The sequence below is a fragment of the Embiotoca jacksoni genome, unplaced genomic scaffold (assembly GCF_022577435.1).
Source record: "Embiotoca jacksoni isolate LCO1_2020_lvr unplaced genomic scaffold, fEmbJac1.0.p SCAF_11, whole genome shotgun sequence".
Classification (NCBI taxonomy): Eukaryota; Metazoa; Chordata; class Actinopteri; family Embiotocidae; genus Embiotoca; species Embiotoca jacksoni.
In genome coordinates this window covers 1,871,363-1,892,811 of record NW_027185241.1, presented here as the reverse complement: position 1 = coordinate 1,892,811, position 21,449 = coordinate 1,871,363, and the positions used below count along the sequence as shown (strand labels likewise).

At 38.0% G+C, this 21,449-nt stretch overlaps 1 protein-coding gene across 1 annotated transcript in view; it reads right to left on the bottom strand.

The window, feature by feature from the left end:
- Positions 1-18,228: 18,228 nt before the first annotated feature.
- LOC138193581 (mannosyl-oligosaccharide 1,2-alpha-mannosidase IA) overlaps positions 18,229-21,449 on the bottom strand; it is a 187,666-nt gene continuing 184,445 nt past the window's right edge. The window contains exons 11-12 of the mRNA XM_069141711.1: positions 21,095-21,210; positions 18,229-19,760 (exon numbers count right to left, since the gene is read on the bottom strand). Coding sequence (XP_068997812.1) covers positions 19,619-19,760; positions 21,095-21,210 — 258 coding nt within the window. The 3' untranslated portion in view covers positions 18,229-19,618. The remainder of the gene's footprint in view (positions 19,761-21,094; positions 21,211-21,449) is intronic.

The window sequence follows — 21,449 nt, the reverse complement described above, 5'->3', positions numbered from 1 at the left end:
GCCTGCGTTACTCTGGCTCTGATTGGCTAATACGCGTTGCCCACATTGGTAGGTTGGTGAGAAGGCTGGGACAACAATATCAGGATCAGAGCCAATCAGAGACAGACTAGGGGTGGGTCTTCGCAGAATATACAATGCCGATGAAACGGGATATTTTTGTCACTTTTGCACGTCACACAGACGATCAAATGGGTCGGATTAAATTGCACCGTATTAGATCACCTCCCATGTAAACAGCTGACCTGAAATCATCAATCTGAATGAAAAAGGCGTGCATGTAACCGCAGTCACTTATTGGCAGTATTGGACAGATGAATAGAAAAAAACATCACCATGTTTTACGCAATTACACTCGAATTAGACAACAAGATGTTTTGTAGACTGATAGTGACACATTTCTACGACTGCATGCACATTTCCACACTGAATGACCTTTGTAATTCAGGAGAATCTGAACATCTGTATTTATTAATGTAAATAACATACAGTTTAAGGCATTTTTTCAAGCTTCTCATTCGTTAGCTGACTTTTCAGTGATAATATTCTCTTACCTGTTGGCGCACCACGAGTCACTCCAGTCGTTAAATTGCTAAGTGCTCATCATTAGGGAACAGTATTAGAATTTGATTTGTTTATCAAGACATAATTAAGTTTCTCTCGGCCCCAGGGCGGCAGCTCATCAAAAATACAAAACCCTTGTCATTTGCCTAGACTCCATTAGGCAGCAAATAGTATCATGTCATGAAGCTGGAGAGACCGTACCAGCAACAATGGTGCGTGCTGCAATGTACAGGGTATAAAGGCACATTTCCAGCACTGCAAATGTGAAAAAAGACAAGCAAAAACAGAAATGCTGCAATAACCATCAGGTAGAGTGAACATGACACATATAAAACATTTATTACAAAAAATTAGGGCATATATAGTAAAAATACTATTCAAAATTCGCTCGTAACTATTTGATTATTAATTAACTATTCAAATATTTAAAAATAGTCCCATCCCTACTAAAAACCTTCATTTTTTGCAGAAAAATAAAAATAATTAAGAAAATAAACTTAATGATCTATACTAAAGGCTTATATTTTATCTGTTCTAAAAAAAAATAGAAAAAAAAAACATGTTCAGCTATTCAGCTAGATATAGCACTATAACAAAAGTGCACATTGTCTAGTTCTGCTGTCTTGTTTGCTGTTTAACATATTTGCCAAACACTTCTTCAGACCTGTACTGTAATGGCACCCTAATATTAGGAATCCAGAATCCAAATAAGTGTAAATTTTGCAGCCTACACTTAAAAAAATGGTGGGAAGTATCAGCTCAGTGCACAGACACAAGTATAAAGTGAAAAGTCATGATTTTGCTGTTTCAGTTTTATTTGTAGAGCGCCAATTCCAAACACAAGTCATCTCTGGGCACTCAATATAGTAAAGTCGAGAACCCACAGCAATATAGAGAAAGTCCCACAATTCAACATTTCCCACATGAGTGACGGGGGGAGGAAAAACTACCTTGTGAAGCCAATCTGTCGATATCATAGAGCTCACAAGCCACTACGACACTCCTGTAAGAGTTTTGTTGAATTTGGATGCAGTCACGTTTAATTGTAATTTATTTGAAGGTAAAATCAAGGGCTATTGTAAAAAGAAAAGCAAATTAAAATGTAATCAGTTTTAATGTAATCACGGTTCTCAATTATCTTTCCAGTAACAATTAAGATTCATATCGTATGTTTTGTTGAGTCTGAGGTTCTTCAAATTAGCCATTATTTCAACTTAAAAGTTTATAGTTTTTAGGCGGCTGCTTACCAGTACACCAATTTTAAATCAAACACTGTATGAAGATTAGAGAGGCTCGGCGAGTACTGAAGCAGAAAACAGTTGGGGACATTATGGTCAGCAGTCAAATGGAGCATATAATTGCTTAATTGACTCTGCTGAATATTATTTTTGAGAGTCCCCTGAACAAGTAATCCTCAATCCAGAATTTAGTCTCTCTTTACTAATACTAAGTAAATGCAAAGATACAGACACACTCTATTGTTGTGTTGTAACAGCATAATCAACAATAAATTAAGAATAACAATACAATTAAAAGCAGAATTGCACTTCTGCAGAGCCAGACACTGAATATCAAATAAAGATATGTACAATATGCACATCCTGCAGCCGTGCCTTGGAAAAGTCTGTCCTGTGGTTTCCTAACCTGCCTGATTGTCACAGTCATGCCAGGGAGTCTGGTCATCCCTTTTGAGGTTGAAGTTGTGGGATTGTAATCAGGGAGGCTCAGGGAGGACAGCGAGGGCAAAGCCGGGTTTATTTGGTGTCTGAGACGATGTGAAGGCTTGTCTAGTTTGGGAAGGCCCAGCTGGAGGTTCTGCGCTGAACCTGTTAAAAAAAAAAAAAAAACACAGTCAGCTCAAACAGTCTTTGATGTTGAAGCCTGTAATCTGCTTCATGCCCAGAGATGTCTGTACATATCGAACTTCTCGGCAACAGAGTGAAACTTTTGTGCCAACGTGCAGATTTATTTTGCTGTAAATTTTCAGTGTAAATGTGCAGAATATCAGCTTAATTATCTGGTTGTGTGACCACTAGAAAATAAATTAAAAAAAAAAATCCGGCTCCTGTACTGTTCTGGTAATTGTCAGCTAAGGGTATTTTTTTTTTTATAACTTCCTTTATGAGTCACAGTGTTTATGTTGTTAGCATAACTTTGTGTTAGAATATGCTAATTAGCATCATTCACAGAGTACAGAGGTTGATTGAACTGCGATTAGTTTTGCCTGCCAGCTTTTTGGACACAATAAAATGTTGACAAATCAGGTGTCATGGCAAATGGTGTAATACTTAATGCCCTTCCACTAGAGGGAACCGTATCACTATCGCGTGTTTGCCGTGTTGTCACGTAGCTTGACGAAACCAAAACCTGCGTGTTTTCAACCATGTGCTTTATAGGAAAATGAAACCATGTGCAAACCAACGTGGTTCAGGTGAGGACAAAAGACAACCTCGGTTAGGGTTAGGGGAAAAACCACGTGGCTAGGGTTAGAACAATAACAAAACAAAACAAAACAAAAAATAAAACACTTTATCACCTCCTGGATTTGAACCCCATCAAATGCGTGGCATTCCGGGACGTGCCTATATTTTCGTACATGTTATTGTCACGGCGTAGCTACCACATCGTTTGCTTTAGTGGACAGACATGTGTATTACACGCTTCACCGTTATACCGGGCTGCACGATGACGGTTCCAGTTGAAAAGTTGAGGGTCGTTTTTACAGTTCATCCTGAAAGGAACAGGAATGTGTAAGCTCACAAGGCGATCTATCCAATCCAATGCTGACGATGAATGATAAAGATATCACCAAAATCATTAAGGTTCATTCTGTGGGTACCGTGAACATCCATACAAAATGATGTTCCATTTTATTTGCTGTAGGCACTGAGATGTTTCACTCCAAGTAAAACCTCTGACTTGATGACAACACAAGAGGAAAAGTCAGTTGGCTTCATGTCGTCTGACCGCCATGATTATCAGAGCCAGATTTCATGGCAATCCATCTCATAATTAGATATTTCAGTCTGGACCAAAGTGGCACACCGGCAAACGTCACCCTCCATGAAATACTGCTAAAATGGCTAGATAACATATTCTCTCCCGTGATGTTTGATACGAGTGCGAGCTGAACTGAATGTCTGACCTGCTGAAATAATAGGTGTCTTATAAGCTGCAGAATTGCACATAATTTGCTTTGTGGTGGAGGAGAGCAATACAGGCCTGTAAGTGCCATTACTCAAAGTCACTGTGCTCATTTGATTACTCCTGTGTGGCAGATGGGGCCTGTGTAATAAACAGGAGCAATTATTTATGGAAATGACTTCATGGGCAATTAGCAAGATGTGAGTGTGGGCTGGTAGTCATCAAACTAATTTTATTTTCTGATTCAGAGTAAACAATAATAGTTTTTCCTTCCTCTAAAAATGAACTTGGGATGTCATTGCAGGCTCTCTGCAGACAACATGCATAATTAGATGTGTATTGTTCAGGTTTGTGCATTTCAAGATTATATTGATCTGACTTCTCTGTTTTCTATTCCTGACCTGCAGAATATTAATCAATTAGCCTACACCACCCTCGAGCCTATCAATAACATGTAAAGGGTGGAAAATTAAACATAAAAATAACAGTTTTAATATTAAAAGCCATAATTTAAAACATTCCTCTTTAGGGAAGATGTGAATTTTTTTTTTTCTAGCAAGCTCAGAATACATTGTACAATATGTGCATTCCACATGAAAATCTCTATTTAAATGTAGACTTTACCTATAAAGCCATTGTTGTATTCTAGGAAAACACACTGGCTCATGTCAGCTGACTGTGGTGAGATTGCATCTTTGAACCCAACACGATGATATTATTCCTGTAATAAATTCTAAAAACTACACAAGTAATATGAAGCAGCAACAGGACATTAGTGTATTTATGGCGATTTAATGTAACAGAATGGATCATCACAAGTCAGTGAGGCATGTACACTGCAGCAGCATACTGTTGATCTTCTTCCACCCTCCATCCCTGCTTTATCATTGGAGTTCTAATTGTACATTTGTCCAAGTGGTCTAAAACATGAACATTCATCCGCCTCTACTGTTAAGATCAATAATTAAATCGGTTCTTAATATATATATATATATATATAGACTTACAAACCTTATTTGCGAGTAGGATATTTACTTAGAGAGACAGCCAGCTGGCTGCCTCTTTCTCTGACTGCTAAGATGTTTTTAACATATTGAGAACTTGAGAGATGCATCTCGTGTGTTGACTAACGGAGCCACGCTGTCAGCAGTCTAGGCCTGATAATTACCATCTGCTTTTGGAAAAGAAGTTTGGCCAAGAATATGATGCTTCTTTTACTATTAATGGAAGCGTCAAACTGCAGTTTAATACCTGGTTTAAAGGGCTGTTAATTAATTGATTTTGTTTTAAATAAACAGTTTTATCCTCTTTTAAAGATCAGATACTGACCGCCTGTAGACTTATAGGTTTATACTGTAGTTTTCCTCCCAGGTAGAGAAGCGCAGCTGTTATCTCTACACTGTAGGTTGTTGTGTACTGTGCAAGCAGCTTGTTCTGTCCCTTAGTTACATTTCATTGTGACATGCTCTCAACGCTCTCTGGTGACCGTTGTAATTATCAGGAGGGCAAAGGAGGCGGTGAGATAATGTAGTTCTAGAGCCACAAAGTCTGCGTATTCAGAGGTTAGAGACAAATGACCTATATGGTTCATCGTATAGTGATGACCTATACAGTTTATATTAAAATAAAATAAAATAAAATAAAATAAAATAAAATAAAATAAAATAAAATAAAATAAAATAAAATAAAATAAAATAAAATAAAATAAAATAAAATAAAATAAAATAAAATAGTGGACCGCAGCTTTGGTTATTTTTGATAATCAGTCAATTACACTGCCATTAAAATTTAATTCCAGTGGTTTTTATGATAATTAAGTCAATACTGCGCCTGCAGCAAACGGTTACTTTTGTTATTGATTTATCTGCTGATTAAGTTGTTGATTAAATTGTAAAACATTCCCTTGACGGATTCTTGGAGCCCAAGATACATCTCTTTAGATATTCTTTTTTGTCAAAAGGACAATCCCAAACCCAAAGATATTTAGGATATCATATAAAAACAGATGATAGTAGTCAATCTTCACAATTTGAGAACCTGGAACCAGGGAATATTAGATATTCTTGCTTGAAAAATGTTAGAATAAATGATTGTCAGAAAAGCTGCAGATAAATAATCTGTTGATTGACTATTCTGTTAATCAACCGACTGATTCAGCTCTGATCAAAACATATTTTAAAACATCCGCCGCAGCTCATGCAGCAGATTTCTGCCATAATGCACCATATCAGTCCCTATGCACATTTTGTCATTTTCATTTTACTGACTGAGTTCATGAATACTGCCGTTTTGTTGTGCAAATATGCACAACAAAAGAAACAAATCTTAAATATGAGGTAAAGGTTTCCAAGCTAAAATAAAAAAAAAAACATGTGCTTTGCTCTCCAGTCGTAACCAGCTGTATGATGACTTACAGCTGTAGATATCAGAGGTCATAATGAATGTGCTGTGATTGTAGATTCCCCCTAAAGGCTGCTATTTCTACAAATAAATGATTATACCAACATTAAAAACCTGTAATATCTGTTTGGTGGATACACAAGATAAATTCATTATGTTGCTGGATTTTACAGTGCTGATGGTCCCTTGGAGAATCTCATCAGTTCACTGAAATGTAAGCACACTGCAGTCATTTGGTAGCTTTAATTCATAAATTGATGTTTCATTGTAAAATATGGATTTTGCAGACAAGTAATCAATCCAAGTTGAATGTATTGCTCCACTGACAATACAGTAATCTCTCGCCACACATAGTATTAAAGCTAGAGGAAGCAAAAATAAACGGATGATTTCAGCTTCTTAAATATCTATATTTGCTTGTTTTTCTGTTCGTAAATTATTGTAAATGGTGAATATTTTATAGTTTGTGTTTAAAAAAAAACCCTCTTTTGCCTCTTTTTTTTCATTTTTCAATTTTTTTTTTTAATAATCAAGAATATAATCTGCACATTAATCAATCTGAGAATAATATTTTCAGCCCGAGTTCTTTGTCATATGCCCAACATACAGTGGCACTGCAGGTCTGTGGCTTCTACTGCAGTGTATTGTTAAAGCTGGTGTACTTGTTGTCTTTGTCCTTGTGTGACTGAAGCTAATCAGTTGCAGTTGTTGTTCTTCTGGGGAGAGCAGCCTATTATCAGCCACAAACTTTAAATAGCTCTTGTTAAATCTGTTCACTGGTTAAAATAATTGTCAGCCTAATTAGCAATGTCTTGGCTGCCTTTTTTATGGAGACAAGGACAACAGGAAGGGAGAGTCCTTGGAGAAACGTGGCGACATGATTAATGTAAATGTATTTCTTTCATCATGTGGTGCAATACAGACAGCTTGGAGGCTCAGTGTGGGGGTTGGCTTCGTGCCGGCTGCCTGTGTGTCCCTCATTGGGCATACACAGTATGGTTCTGCCACTGTCAACCAGGTCTCACACTTCCTGGAGGAATCTGGTCTCACCGTAGCGGTAAAGACGCACTGGGGAACAAGAACAGACGTGATTATAATGTTTGTGTCCAAAAATTATGTCTATGCATGTGAAAATGAGAGACGTCCCCCTCCAATGTCAGGGATGCAGCTGTACCAGTGGAGCTGCTTAGCTTCCAATAGAGATCCTGTAGTTTTGAGCAGCTTCCAGGCCTGAATGTGTCTGACCGTAAAACAATGCAAGAAAAAAAAGACTACGAAATGAGGACATTAGAGACAGCATGTGGAGGCAAGTGAGATTACATTGCTGAATTTGTCAACTTCAGTGGTGGAGGAGAAGCCTGGCTCCGTCCGACTATCGCTCATAGCTTCAGTTTTCTTTGCTGTGTCTGGAAACCCTGTTCTCATTAACGTTTGCTCAGCCACTTAAATGACGGACCAATCAGCGACTGGTGTCAGCAGTTAAGTGCAATGACGTTGAAGTTGAGCGTTTTTTTCTAAATGTAGTTGCACTTGTGGAAGAGTTTTGGCTGTTTTTGTAGCATTCTGATTGGTTAATGCTGCTCTGATAGTTTCAAAATTAACCCAAGGTCTACACCCAGGATGCAATGACTACACACGATTCCCTACAGAGTGTACCCAGATCCATTTTTGAAACATGATACAATTGTTTTGGCAACCCGTGCTTTAATTACATGTGTTTGTATTCATATTTATTGCCTGAATACATTCGACCTTGTCGGGAGTCTTTCCTTCCTTAGAATTCAGGCTCGTCGTTCACAAAGATAACATGTAATTGCCTCCAGTGTTTAAATATGTATGTATGAAACATTGCTTAACTGCAAAAAAAAAACCACCCAGTCAGTTCATTTGCATTTTGATTGACAGCCCGAAAAACAATCTCACTGTTTCAAACTAACAATAAACAAAATCACCATGGTTGAAAACTTCAATTTTTTCAACACTGTCAAGTAAACTACTACTTGTCTAAGATTGAAGAAAATATCTAGTAAACAGCTTTTGTATTCAAGACCACATCAAATTCAGAGGATCTCTATCTCTTAGGAATCAAAACACGTATAATTTAGGTGCAGTCAAAATCGTAAATGCAGGTTTCTAAACACCAGATTGTGCTTGCTTCAAAAACAGGAAAACTAAACAAACATTTATCTGCCTTTAGAACATAGTGATGAAAGCAGAAATACTCGCTACACACCTGTGCTGCAGTAAAAGCCAGAATTCTTCCGTATATGCTGTAAATAGTCACAGCTGCTATCAAACTTTACCAACTGAAACCTTTTCAGCATAAACCCATTTTACAGCAGCAGTGCTGCCTCAAGCCAGAGTAAAGGGGTCAATTTAAAAACAGCCCTGGATTACCACCAATACACCAATCAGACTCGACATTAAAACAACCTGCCCACAAAATTGTTGTAACTCCCCTTCTTGCCGCTAAAACAGCTCTGACCCATCGAGGCATGGACTCCACAGAGCTCTGCAGGTGTCTTTTGGTGTCAGGCAGCAAGACGTTAGCAGCAGACCCCATACAGTGCATCCGGAAAGTATTCACAGAGCTTCAATTTTCCACATTTTGTTGTTACATCTTTATTCCAAAATTTATTAGATACATTTTTGCCCTCAAAATTCTACACATAATACCCCATAATGATAACGTGAAAAAAGTTTTGGGGAAATTTTTGCAAATCTATTAAAAATAAAAAACGAAAAAAACACACCTAAGTAATCACAGCCTTTGCCATGACACTCAAAATTGAGCTCAGGTGCATCCTGTTTCCACTGATCATCCTCGAGATGTTTCTACAACTTGATTGGAATCCACCTGTGGTAAATTCAGTTGATTAGACATGATTTGGAAAGTTATATTTTCGTTCTTTATTTTTTAATAGATTTGCAAAGATTTTAAACAAACTTTTTTCACTTTGTCATTATGGGGTATTGTGTGTGGAATTTTGAGGAACATTTTTTATTTAATCCATTTTGGAATGAGGCTGTAACATAACAAAATGTGGAAAAAGTGAAGCGCTGTGAATACTTTCCGGATGCACTGTAAGTCCTGAAAGTTGTGAGGTGTGGCCTCCATAAATTGGACTTGTTATTCCATCACATCTAACAGATTCTCCATTAGACTGAGATCTGGGCACCCTCAACTCTTTGTCATGTTTCTCAATCCATCCCTGAACAAATGTTTGCACCATGGCAGGGCGCATTATCCTGCTGAAAGAGGCCATTTCCATCAGGCAACACCGTTGCCATGAAGGGGTGTATGTGGTCTCCAACAATGTTTAGATTGGTGATACGTGTCAAAGTAACATGAATTCCAGGACCCAACGTTTCCCAGCACAACATTGCCCAAAGCATCGTACTGCTTCTGGCTTGCATTCTTCTCATTGTGCTTCCTGTTGCCATCTCTTCCCTAAGTAAACAATGCCCACGCACTTGGCCATGCACATGATGGGAAAGAAAATATCTTTCATCAGACCAGCTCACCGTATTTCAATTCTCCATGGTTGAGATCTGACGCTGATGTGCCCATTGTAGGAACTACCCAGCCTCGTATTAAGGTTTTCATTCAGTAGCTCTTCTGTGGGATTGGAGCACACAGGCCACCCTTTCCTTTCCACTCGCATCTATGAGTCTTGGCCCCTATAACTCTGTCACCAGTTCACCTCTTGTCCTTCTCTGGACCACTTTTGGTGGGTCCTAACATCTGCTTACCAGAAACCTCCCCCAAGACCTGTCGTTTTTGAGATGCGCTGACTGAAGCTTTTGTAATTCGGCCCTTGTCAAAGTCGCCTTTTTCCTGCTTCTAACACATCAATTGCGAGAACTGCTTGTTCACTAACCGCCTGATACGTCTCACCTCCTGACATTGTAACAAGATAATCAATGTTATTCATTTCATCTATCAGTGGTTTTGACATTGTAGCTGATTGGTGTACACCTCTGTGATAGGTACTGTGTAGTTTTCTGTAATGACAGGTTAGATGCAAAATAAGTCCCTTGAAGCACCTCTAGTTGTTAAAAAGGCACTTTTTAAGAAAATCAATGCATGTATAAAATGTCCTAAAAAGTCAGTGTACTGAAATCCCTCAAATTTAGTTTCCCTCTTGTGGTTTCAAGCCATGCACATAGTTTTGGTTTATATTGTCAGAGGCTTTGAGATTTCCGCTGCTGAGACTTCTGCTGTCACCCCAGTACAATTGAGAAGAATGGTATTTCATTCGTGGGGCTCAAAGCATAAAACAATTAAATTGAAAAACCCAACAGTGCACAGTGCAATGCCTTTCCAGAAACAATGTCCCAGATACTCTGGATAATCCACAAACCTTACTATGATTACCAGCCACTATGCTTTAACCTTCACCACAATAAAGACAGAGGAAAACGTAAAGGTATGTGTAAAAGCTGAAACATTCATCATGGGTAAGATAATAAACTAAATTTAAAGCAGTATCTCCAAGAAAATGATGACAGTATACATCTTGATGTTTTACCTTCTCCACTGGAGAAGTAGAGATCCTCACAAATCCTGGCTTCTTCAAAGCTGTAAATCTCAGCAGAGAGCAATAAGTGGTGCGTCACAAACGCTACACTGGGTTGACAAATGAATATTTATGACGGTGAGAGCCATAACAATTAGCATTAGCTTTCATCAGGATTCTGGGTTAAATTACACCACTCAGGAGGCTCCTCAAAGCTTTTGAACATTAAAACACTTAATTGACGAGGAAGATGGGCCACTACACAACAATCACTCTGTAGAGACAACAAAATTGGCATGGGTGTTTTAAGGTAAAGTAATTTATCACTGGGTATCACAAAGTATTATCAAATAATAACATCATAAGTACACCATACTTATTTTACTACATGATCACAGTTTTTAAAGATTTAAAGGTTTAAAGAGGTTTTTTTTGTCACTTTTTAAATAATAATTCATCTTTAAAATACCCTCAACCTTCACATTGAAGCCACATACTGCTTATACAAAACCCTCTCTATACGCCGTACCAATATTTTACAATATACTGTCTATCAATAATCAAAGAACATATTTTCTTCAAATTATTTTTTTGTATATTCTCTTTTCATTCTTTCTAGAAATGGTTTCAAGCATCCAGAGTTCAAAATACATGTTTGTAAAGTTACTGCAAATTAAACTTGACAGTGAGAAACATTTTTTCCCCTCAAAATGTTTACTTTAAATTTTTTATTTTTCCAAGAACTGTCTGAAGCTGTCTGCCTACCATCTGCTGTTTGTTTTTACCTATCCCAGCTGTAAGTTGCTCCCCATCTCCTTTGTGTATTGCATGTTGTTCATCACAGTAAAAATTCAAGTCCCTTTAGTCTGCATACTAATATATTTAATTGATAGCCGTGTAAATTTTGAAATAAAGTTTTTCTTTTGTCATCATTCTGTAGGGTCAAAAATACATTCACAAGGGAGAGGAAATTAGGCACAGCTAGTCTCTACCGCTGGAGCTTGTAAGCTGTCACACCGGATGTCAGTTAGTGCTTGTCAGTGGCTTTTTGTCCTGTATAATAAATTTAGGCTTAAAAAAAGCAACTCTCGCTGTATTGCTGTGGCACAAACTTGTGTTTTTAGACACCTGGGATGGCATCGGTTTTCCAGACAAAAATATCTGATTGTTGCAACGAAATTCAGGCATTCATGTTTCCCAGAGGATAATTCTGTCTTTTCCCCTCTAGCGCCGCCACAAAGTAGACATTTTTAATTGAATATCTTGACAACTATTGAATTTGTTGGCATAACATTTAGTACAGATATCCATGATGCCCATAGCATCTTAATCTTAAAAAACTTTGACTCAACCTCAACTCCCACTACGAGGTTGACATTTGTGGTTTTGAGGCTTTTGAATGGTTTGTCATCTATTTTGGTACAGATATTCAGGTCCTCTCAGGATGAATTGTAATAACTTATTACTTAACATTTTTCGTGGCTTCATTAACAGGTCAAAATATTTTGTCCAAGACGAGTAAAGATCTGCTAAACTATGAACATTCACATCAGTCTCAGCTCTTCGTTGTGTTTAGTCATTCACAAGGATGTGAGCGTGCTGATGTTAGCATTTAGCTCATAGTACTGTAGTGTAACCTCATAAAGCTGCTACCACAGCATCAAAATCTAGCCTATAATGAGGCGCTTAAATGATAAGCTGATCGATCAGGAACTTTTTAATGATTAAATAACGGTTTTAGTAATTTTTCACGCAAAAACAGTGAAAAAAAAATGGCAAAACCTTTCTGCTTCCAGCTCCTCGAATGTGACGATTTTTAGTCTCTTTGTATAATTGGGTTTTAAACATTCACTGAAGTCACTTTGGACTCTGGGATGGATTTTTTTTTTTTTTTTTTTTTGCTGTTTTTTGTGACGTTATTGATTAAAGGATGAATCAATAATGGAAACTGTTTAGTTGCAGCCCTACTATAATGCATCTTGTCAGCTTTGTGTTTTTTTTTAAAACCTCTGGTGTGACCTTCATGAAAAAAAAGCCTCAAGCATGAAATTCCCACAAACCAATGCTACGGTATGACGTGCATAATATGGAAGTATGCATGCAGTCTACCTGTCGATTCTCAGCCCTCCTACTCCTGACCCCTGAGCTGAATGTGTTATTTTTAGAAGTATTAGCTGCTGATTATGCATTTGCGTTCCCTTCTGGGCATTAACAAGGTGTTGGGGAAGCAGATGAGGCCGGCCTGGCAGACCTTCAAGTGCTGGCAGTGCAGTGTAGCACAGGGTGTTCTGACAAGCTGAGACTGGAGCTACGTAGTACTCTGTCTGAGGGCTGAGGCATCTGTTCAGTGCACACATGGGTGAATCTATGTCAGGAAAAACACACCATACACTCTCCAAGAGTTTCACACGGATAATCACGGCAGAAACACACAGCATAGACTTGCTCAGTCACTTACTCATTCAGCATTTATCGTGAAAATTGATTAAAAAAAAAAAATTCTCTACCAAGATTCATAACTGAAAAGATTGGCTTCTCACATTACTATAAGTAATCTAATTAGAACCTATAATTGAATATGAATATTAAATGGCAGCATGGTTGAACTAAGGGGTATCATTTCCATAAATCAGAATCTAGTTAATGATCACATACGTTTTAATAATCATAAAATTAGATAATGGCAGGGGACAAACCAGAATGGCTTTCCATATTGCTGGATTAACGCTGTCCAATTGGAAGTCTTTGTGCTGCTGAACACGTATACTGAATACTCCTTTCTCTAAAAATAAGACTATATTACAGCCTACTTTCTCACTGTGATTCACTTTCCAGTACATAGACTTTCCAAAGTCAAGGATGTGAAAGGAAACCAGACGGTGACACAGAAATGCATCATCTGTGCTGCTTCTCAGGGTTTCCCTCCCCCCAAAAATTTTGTCTGCATCGAAGAGAGCTGCTTTGGTTTGTTGCAAAGCAACCTTCCGGCTGTCATTTCCATGAAAACCAAAAAATGTAAGTTCATGAATGAGTCCCTCAATACAGATTATAAAAAAAAAAATAAAAAAAAAATAAAAATCAATCTCGGCATATTGGGCAGAACAACTTCATTCATATCTTCCATGTCTTTGGCCTGCAGTTCATAAAGCTACAGCTAGCTGACACAAGATACAAGTAGAGAAATAATGAAGGAGGTGGGAAATGATTCAGCAATGGATTCTTCTTGTGCTTCCTCCAGCACTCTTTTCCAGTTTCAGTTAAGGTTAAGGACAGTTAAGAGCACAAGGTTTTAACATTGATGATATATGTGTGGTGATTTGTGTGCCTTTGAAAGTTTGAATAATAGGATTTGTGTTGTCTGTAGTTCTGGTTAATTCTAACAGTACATACGAGAAATGCACGATAATACTGGCACTTCATCGGTATGGGGTTTAAGATGAAATATTAATCTTTAAATAAACATTTAGCTGTCTTTGGCCTGCTAAACGTATATCTATAGATATACGTATATCCATAGATATACGTATATCTATAGATATACGTATATCTATCTATATCTATATCTATAGATATACGTATATCTATAGATATACGTATATCTATAGATAAACGTATATCTTGTTTGAAAACATTGCAAAAAAAAAAAATAAAAAAATTCTGACCATGGAAACCTGCACTTTATACAGATAATATATACTGTTGAGTGGCACGAAACAAAAATGATCTGCCACCAATTTTTGTGGGCATGATGAGAGTCAGGTACTTCACCATTAATTATAAAGAGTAACACGGCAAGAAACAATCTTTCAAATCCTTCCATAATGTCTCCTTTTCCTTCCCTTTCACCAGAAACCCTGAGGGAAAGTAACCATGTTTAACAAACCTTGAAAGTGTGCCGACAAGACCTGAGAGGGAGGAAAAGAAAAGGAGGTGGGGGGAGCAGAGGGATGAAATTAAGTCTTAATTTGAAGGGCTTTATTCTTGAAAAAAATAGCTACAGGGATGAGGTGTCCAACTTACTAAAAAAAATTGTGAAATAGCTCAGCAACTTGAAACTTTTCTATGTCAGATGATGACATTTCAGGGGACGTGTTTGTTTTGAAAACTGCGTGAGATGACATTGTTGTTCTAGAATACATCTAAGGGATTTTGAAGAGAACTCAGTGATAGGTGATAGGTGGGTGTAGGATAGGTGATAAGGAGACCGAACCTGTCACTTCACTGTTTTTGTTATTGGAGAAGACAAAGCAAAGCTGCCTTGAGTCATTATCATCTACTATTTATGCGCTGACATTTTCCTTCTCTGAAGTCAGACATTTTGTCGCAGAAAATCAAAACTTTCAAGGGACATTCAGTTTTCTCTTGTGTTTATATAGTAAAGACCTCGCAGTACCAAGGTAATGAAAAATGATCAAGCCTGTAATTAATGCAGGTGACGGTTATGTTGATAAAGCATGGGGAGGTTATACCGTATAGCGCATGCTCGGTGCATTATACCAGTAATGGCTACATTTCCTGTAGATGATTTATGTGTTTTTTGTTACTAGTCTTAAGGTCTTTTGCATGTGGAACATTATAAACAAATACATGTCTTGAAAATGTTTGCATTTGGCTGGTGAGATGCTTCTTAAGAGTTATGTTGAAGTTTTTGTGTCAGCTTAAATGAGCTGAGTTGTCAGTCTTTCAAGGGACATTCAGTTTTCTCTTGTGTTTATATAGTTTATATAGTAAAGACCTCTGAAAGCAACTAAATTGTGAGTTGAAGACATGAAAACAGTTGAAATGTCAGTTAACAGTGAAGTGCTGAAAGTAGGTGAACTGTAAGTCAAAGACGCCCCAATGACAATGCAGTTGAAATGTCAGTTGATGTGAAAGGGGTGGGAACACTTGAATTTTCAATTAAGGTGTCTGACTACGTGATATGACAAGGTTTGTGAACCCCTACTTTAATTTTTGTTTTTACCATGAATGGCGACACATTTCTTCTTGAAAGTTTAAGCAAAATTACTTTGTTATTTCCATCTTTAATGATTTTTAGAATAGCAAAAAAGAAAAAGGGTTGGAATAAAAAGTTTGAGCTCGCTCAGTTAAAACTTGTAAATACTTTTTGTGAGTCTCTTGACTTTCTAATTGGGGGATTTTTGCCTATTTTTCCCTGCAGAAGGCTTCTAGTTCTGTGAGATTCTCTGGACATCTTGCATGCACAACTATTTTGAGGTGTAGCCACAGATTTGTAATGATGTTTCAGTCAGGGGACTGTGAGGGCCATGGCAAAACCTTCAGCTTGCACCTCTTGAGGTAGTCTATTATGGATCGTGAGTTGTGTTTAGGATCATTATGTTGCTTTAGAATCCATCCTCTTTTTATCTTCTTTACAGAATTAGTGATGTTTGCTTCCAAAATTTGCTGGTATTTCATCAAATGCATTCGTCCCTCTACCAGTGAAATGTTCCCTGTGCCCCTGACTGCTCTGCAAGACCAAACCGCTATTGATCTACCTTTGTGTTGGAGAGTTGGAGAGGTTGTTTTTTTTTCAGGAAATTCTGCTACGTTTTTCCTCCAAAAATATCTTTTAACTTCTTGTGAACACAAGACGTGTTTTCAGAATGGATCAGGCTTGGTCAGATAATTCTTTCACATTTCTGAGGCTGAGTTTTGTGGTGAGAATGTAGGAAATGTTTCTAATGACTCTTCAATGAAGGTCCTGTTTGTGCAGATGTCTCTGAACAGTAGAACCAGTGCACCACCAGTCCAGAGGTCACTACATCTTCATGCAGGTCTTTTGCAGTCAAACCGGTGTTTTAATTTTCCTTTCTACAATCCTTTAAACAGCTCTCTTAAAAGGCTTCTTTGATCTTCCACACCTCAACTTGACCTCCACTGCTAACTACTAGATCTTAATGAGGAAACAGCTATTTGAAAAGGCTTTGCTATCTTCTTATAGCTATATTCTGCTTTGTGGGCATCAGTAATATTCATTTTCATAGTGCTAGACAACTGCTCACAGGACTTGCTGATTGTTGGGACAAGGTTTAAGAAGTTTGTGTTTATAAAGCTTTGAAATTTGCATCACCTGGCCTTTTCTAACAATGATTATGAACATTTCATAGCTCTACAAAGCTAAGCAAGGTCAGAAATATTGGTAAAAGTTATTAGAAAGCTCAAATCTCTGGATTTTTTTCAAACTTTTGCTTGGTGCTGCTTTCATTTTTTCACACTAAAATTGTACAAAACCAAAATAATCCACCAACCTTGCTTAAAACATTGACAAAAATATTTCATGTTTAAATTTTGGAGATCAGTTTGTTTTCTACTCACTTCACTATTTAGATGAAAATACATTTTCACTGTTCACTGTTTATCTGCTAACGACCTTTCCTTTCCTCATGTCAAATATTGAGCAAACAACCGAATATTAATAAATATAAAGTCATGTTTTTGCCAATGAAATTCAAAACTGTAGCCTGTAATTAATGCAAATCACAGTCGCCTTTTCACAATTTGGCCCAACATTTTGTTTTTGTTCCCTTATTTTCTAAATTGTCTTGATGTTGAAAATGAGAGTAGGTGGACTGCAAGTGGAGTAGATAATGGTTTTACATCAAAGGAATGGCAAATAATATTTGAACCAGATATCCATGACATGCCAGTTATTCCCCATAAAACTGCTGTCCTGTTAGGGTCGGCTGGAGGACGACTGCGACAGCGATAGCTCTTCTTCTTCGTTACACATCGACTGGAGGTCTTGCCAAGTCAGACAGCAGCCCCAACATTTCTGTTTCTGCTGCCCTGCCTGGTTTGCCAGGGAATTTGGGTGAAGCAAAGAGGGGGGGGGAAAAAGAGGGGAGGGGGTTATTTGTAGTGTTTGTCCTTCACTATTAGTCTCAGGTGCTTTCAAATGGACAGCTATCCTCCCATTAATGTCCCCGGGCAAGCGCACATGTACAAATCATGCCCTTCTCTTTCTGCTATTCTTTTCATTACCATGCCTGAGCTGAGGGGGGGATTGGTCACTGTAAGCTGCAGGCTGTACCTCGGATAACATTTACACATTACACTGTTTAAACTCACACACCTTTGCATTAGTTCTTTTTTAGGGTGTCAGTGAGATTAATGTCTCCAGATCAGTGACATTTAAGATACCGTTTTTCAATTTACCATTAAATGTCAATCATGTCAGTAATGCATGCTGCTTCTGTTTAAAGCCAATGTGAAATTAGGATTCAGATGACAGCAGGTAGAGCTGAATCATTTGGGAAGGATAATATTAAATCTTGCTTTGTTGGCCTGATATACTGAGAGCGGTGCAATGGCTAAAACCCCATTAGTCATTTTCTGGTGGTGATTGCTGGAACATTCCACAACCCTGAGACGTCCCTCTTTAATTAAATCTGTAATGAACTTCCTGGAAGCAAATACCGAAACAAATGTAAGCAGCAAATTAATAAAATTTCCTTCCTTTTTTACTGCAGGTTGATGCTTTGAAAAGCTGCTGTAGCTACCTGCTGTCAAAAATCCCAGAAAAACAAATAAGCACAGAAAGTAGGGCATTTGTTTTTTGTAAACAAGACCAAAAAAGGACACAACAACGGCAATTGTTTTAAATGTACAAAGTTTGCACAGGTCTTTTTTTTTTTATCAGTATTTGAAAATATTCAACAATGAAAGTTAAATCAAACAGTAAGAATAAGTAATAACAATAATTAATATCAGCAATAACTAGACTTAAAATCATAACTTTTTAGTTATTTTTTCTTTTTTACTGAAACACCTGAGGGAAGCAAATCAAAAAGAGAACCCAGAAAAAATAACCACTGAAGTTTAGAACCCAAAAAAGAAAAAGGAGACACGAAATAAAGTCAAGACAAGCTCATACAGGGGTCACTCACTTCATCTGTATGTACAGCACATTCGCTCCACGACTGTGCAGAACAGCAGTGATGAAAAGAACAGTGAAAATGAAAACTCCTCTCTGCAGTCTAACAGCCTTTAACATCAGTATTGGCAGCCGTATTGGATTCACATGTAAAGGCAGGGTGAGGCAGAAAAACTACAACAGAAACAGGAAAACCCATTTGGAGGTGGTTAGCAAATATGTTATTTTTCCTTTATGCTTGGATTACAGTTGCAGAACTGACAGTACTCCGTTTGTTACTTTGATCTGAAAGGCTGAGAGGACCGAGAAGCGCTGTCCTGTTGAAAACATAACCCAAGCGTACAGCGGAAACCCAAGCCAACCATCATTTTTCTTTTTAGAAATGGTCCCTGGATGCATAAGACACAGCCGCTTTCCTGGCACCACTGAACTTTAAAAAAATTCATTCAAACTTGTTTCAGTAAGAAACATGACATCAACATTAGTTTGGAGGTGGATTTGAGAGTCACATTTCATGTTTGTCTGTACATTAATCAATATTCAATTTTAACCCTCTGTCAAATCTCACCAAAAACACTTCACTTTAACAGAGGGACATACTGTAGAAATGCAAAGAAACCTTTGGTCAAAGAGTGAACTCACAAAGGAAAAAATGCAATGACAAGATCTAAGGAAATCATTCATCACTCAAGATTAACAAAACGACAAAATCAAGGAGCAAAACTCAAGTGGTTTTCTATACGTTTCTCTCTCTTTCTAACAATATGGCCCATAGTTCAACCCTCTGCCCATACATTTGGGTCTGCAAGATATACCAGTTTCCTCACAGAGGAAAGAAGGAAAGAAAAAAGGTGCTCTTTTCATGAAAGTCATGTTTGTCTTGATTGTCCACAAAAAAAGAAGTGCCAGCAGGAAGTAACCCCGGCGATAAGATATACAATCACAGCGTAAAACGACAACATCCTTTACTGAAAAGGAATCGAGAGTCCATGACACGCTCCTGAAAAGACTCTGAACCTGCACTGAATTGGTGTTTGCAATATTTCTGTGACTCTGTGTTTGTGTGTGCACATGAACTGTGTCTGTAACTGTCTCAGTGGTCGGGTAGGGTTCAGTCTTATATTGAGACCGTCTTATCCTGTGTTGCTTCGTCCTGCAGGCAGCTCCTGTGGATGACGGGCAGCGGGTGGGCTTCTGTGTTGAACACCCAGTCCTCCAGAGGGAGAAGGTCGTCATCAGAGAAGAGCAGGTACAGATACCTGAAAATGTGAATATAACATTCATAACATGAAAAACAGTCATTTAATTTAATCAAAGTCAAGGCTTTTTGAATTATTTTGAATTGTAGTAATGGACAAAGTCATCCTTCAACCTCGACACTCCACAGTTTCTTAAATTACTCATTTTCTAAAGTTAAGCTCGTCCTATGTTTTCTGATTGCAGCTGCTTTCCTGTATTTTCACATTAGTCGTTCGGATTTAAAAAATCTCCAAGAAAACTTTCACACTGTGCTTTGCTAGTCCAGAACATCTGAATTATTCGCCAGCAGTAGTGACTTTTCTACTGGTGCTTTATTTGATCCAAATTTTATAAAATGTTCCCACACAAACTATGGCTAGATTCTACGATTTACCGTTGGTCCCGAAATGCCTCACATGGAAGCGATCATTTGACACTACAATTTACCCATGTCCCATGAATGCCTCACATGCTATCAGTAGACTCTAGCCAGCCCGCTGCGCACAGAGAAGCCTCCAATTACTGCAGAGCACATAACTCATACAGGTGCATTGACAAAGATTAGTTTAACTGGTGAAATAAGGCATTTTAATGTACGATAAGTTAAAACCAAGTCATTTTTATTTATGCTGGTGGACTGCCCATGTAGAGGCTGCATAACAACTGCTATGGCTCACTGACTCAAAATACTGTGTTTATGCATTTTTAAATACAAACATGTTGGTGTGGATGTAGCAAAGGTATCGAAATATCATACTGAATAACAAACCATTTTTTGGAGTCTCATACTACCAAACGAATTCGATCGCTGCCATGAAAGTATCGAACTTCAGTACCCAGCTCTAACCAACAGAGATGTTTTGGTATGATTTCAGTTTCAAAGTAGCACATTAGGAACAGTTTAACACTGGGAGGCAGCAGTAAAGTGTGGTGACTGCTGACCTGAATGATTCCTCATGCCCTGAATTCACAATAGCAGGTCAAACAGGTCTTTATCATCCACTAGCTGTGATACAAAGTGGTGACCTCTATGGTTTGCACTGCTTAATGATCCAAGAATGAGGGGAGGTAAAATTGAAGTGCCTAACTGCACACTATCTATTTGCCATCCTTGTTTCTTTTACAAGCAAAAAAAGAGTCTTGTTCAAAGAGTGATTGGAATCCCCTGTAGAATAGAAGTAGTGTCTCTTTCACAGCGCAAGTGTGCTTCATGGACAGAAGAGATAATAGGTAGAAGATGAATCCTCGGCGTCTGTACCTGTATTACTTTCATATCGATGATGGCTTTATGAATGTAGGATATATAATGTAATTTCTTTCCCCGTTGAAGACATCGAGAGGAAACGGCACTCACTTGAGTGTCTCGGAGAGGAAGAAGCTCTGCTGCATGTTATCGTGGCTGACGGTCATGGTGTAAACGTCACGGATCCCGGAGAAGCCAGATTCCACTCTGCAGTGCTGCTCCAGGGCCTGACAGAGGGGAAGAGAAGGCATGTTTAAATATGGACAAAATAAAGACTACTTCCACTTTGACGGGACAAATTGAATAAATAATAGTTTTAATGAACGAACTCTCACACAGGGCTCAAACATTGTGCAAGCTGTACTTTATAAATCACAGTGTGTGAGTAAAACACCATTAGGTGTTCCAGTGATATAGTTGTGCAAAATCTTTTCCTTAAAACGTCCACCTACATAACGAGTAAATG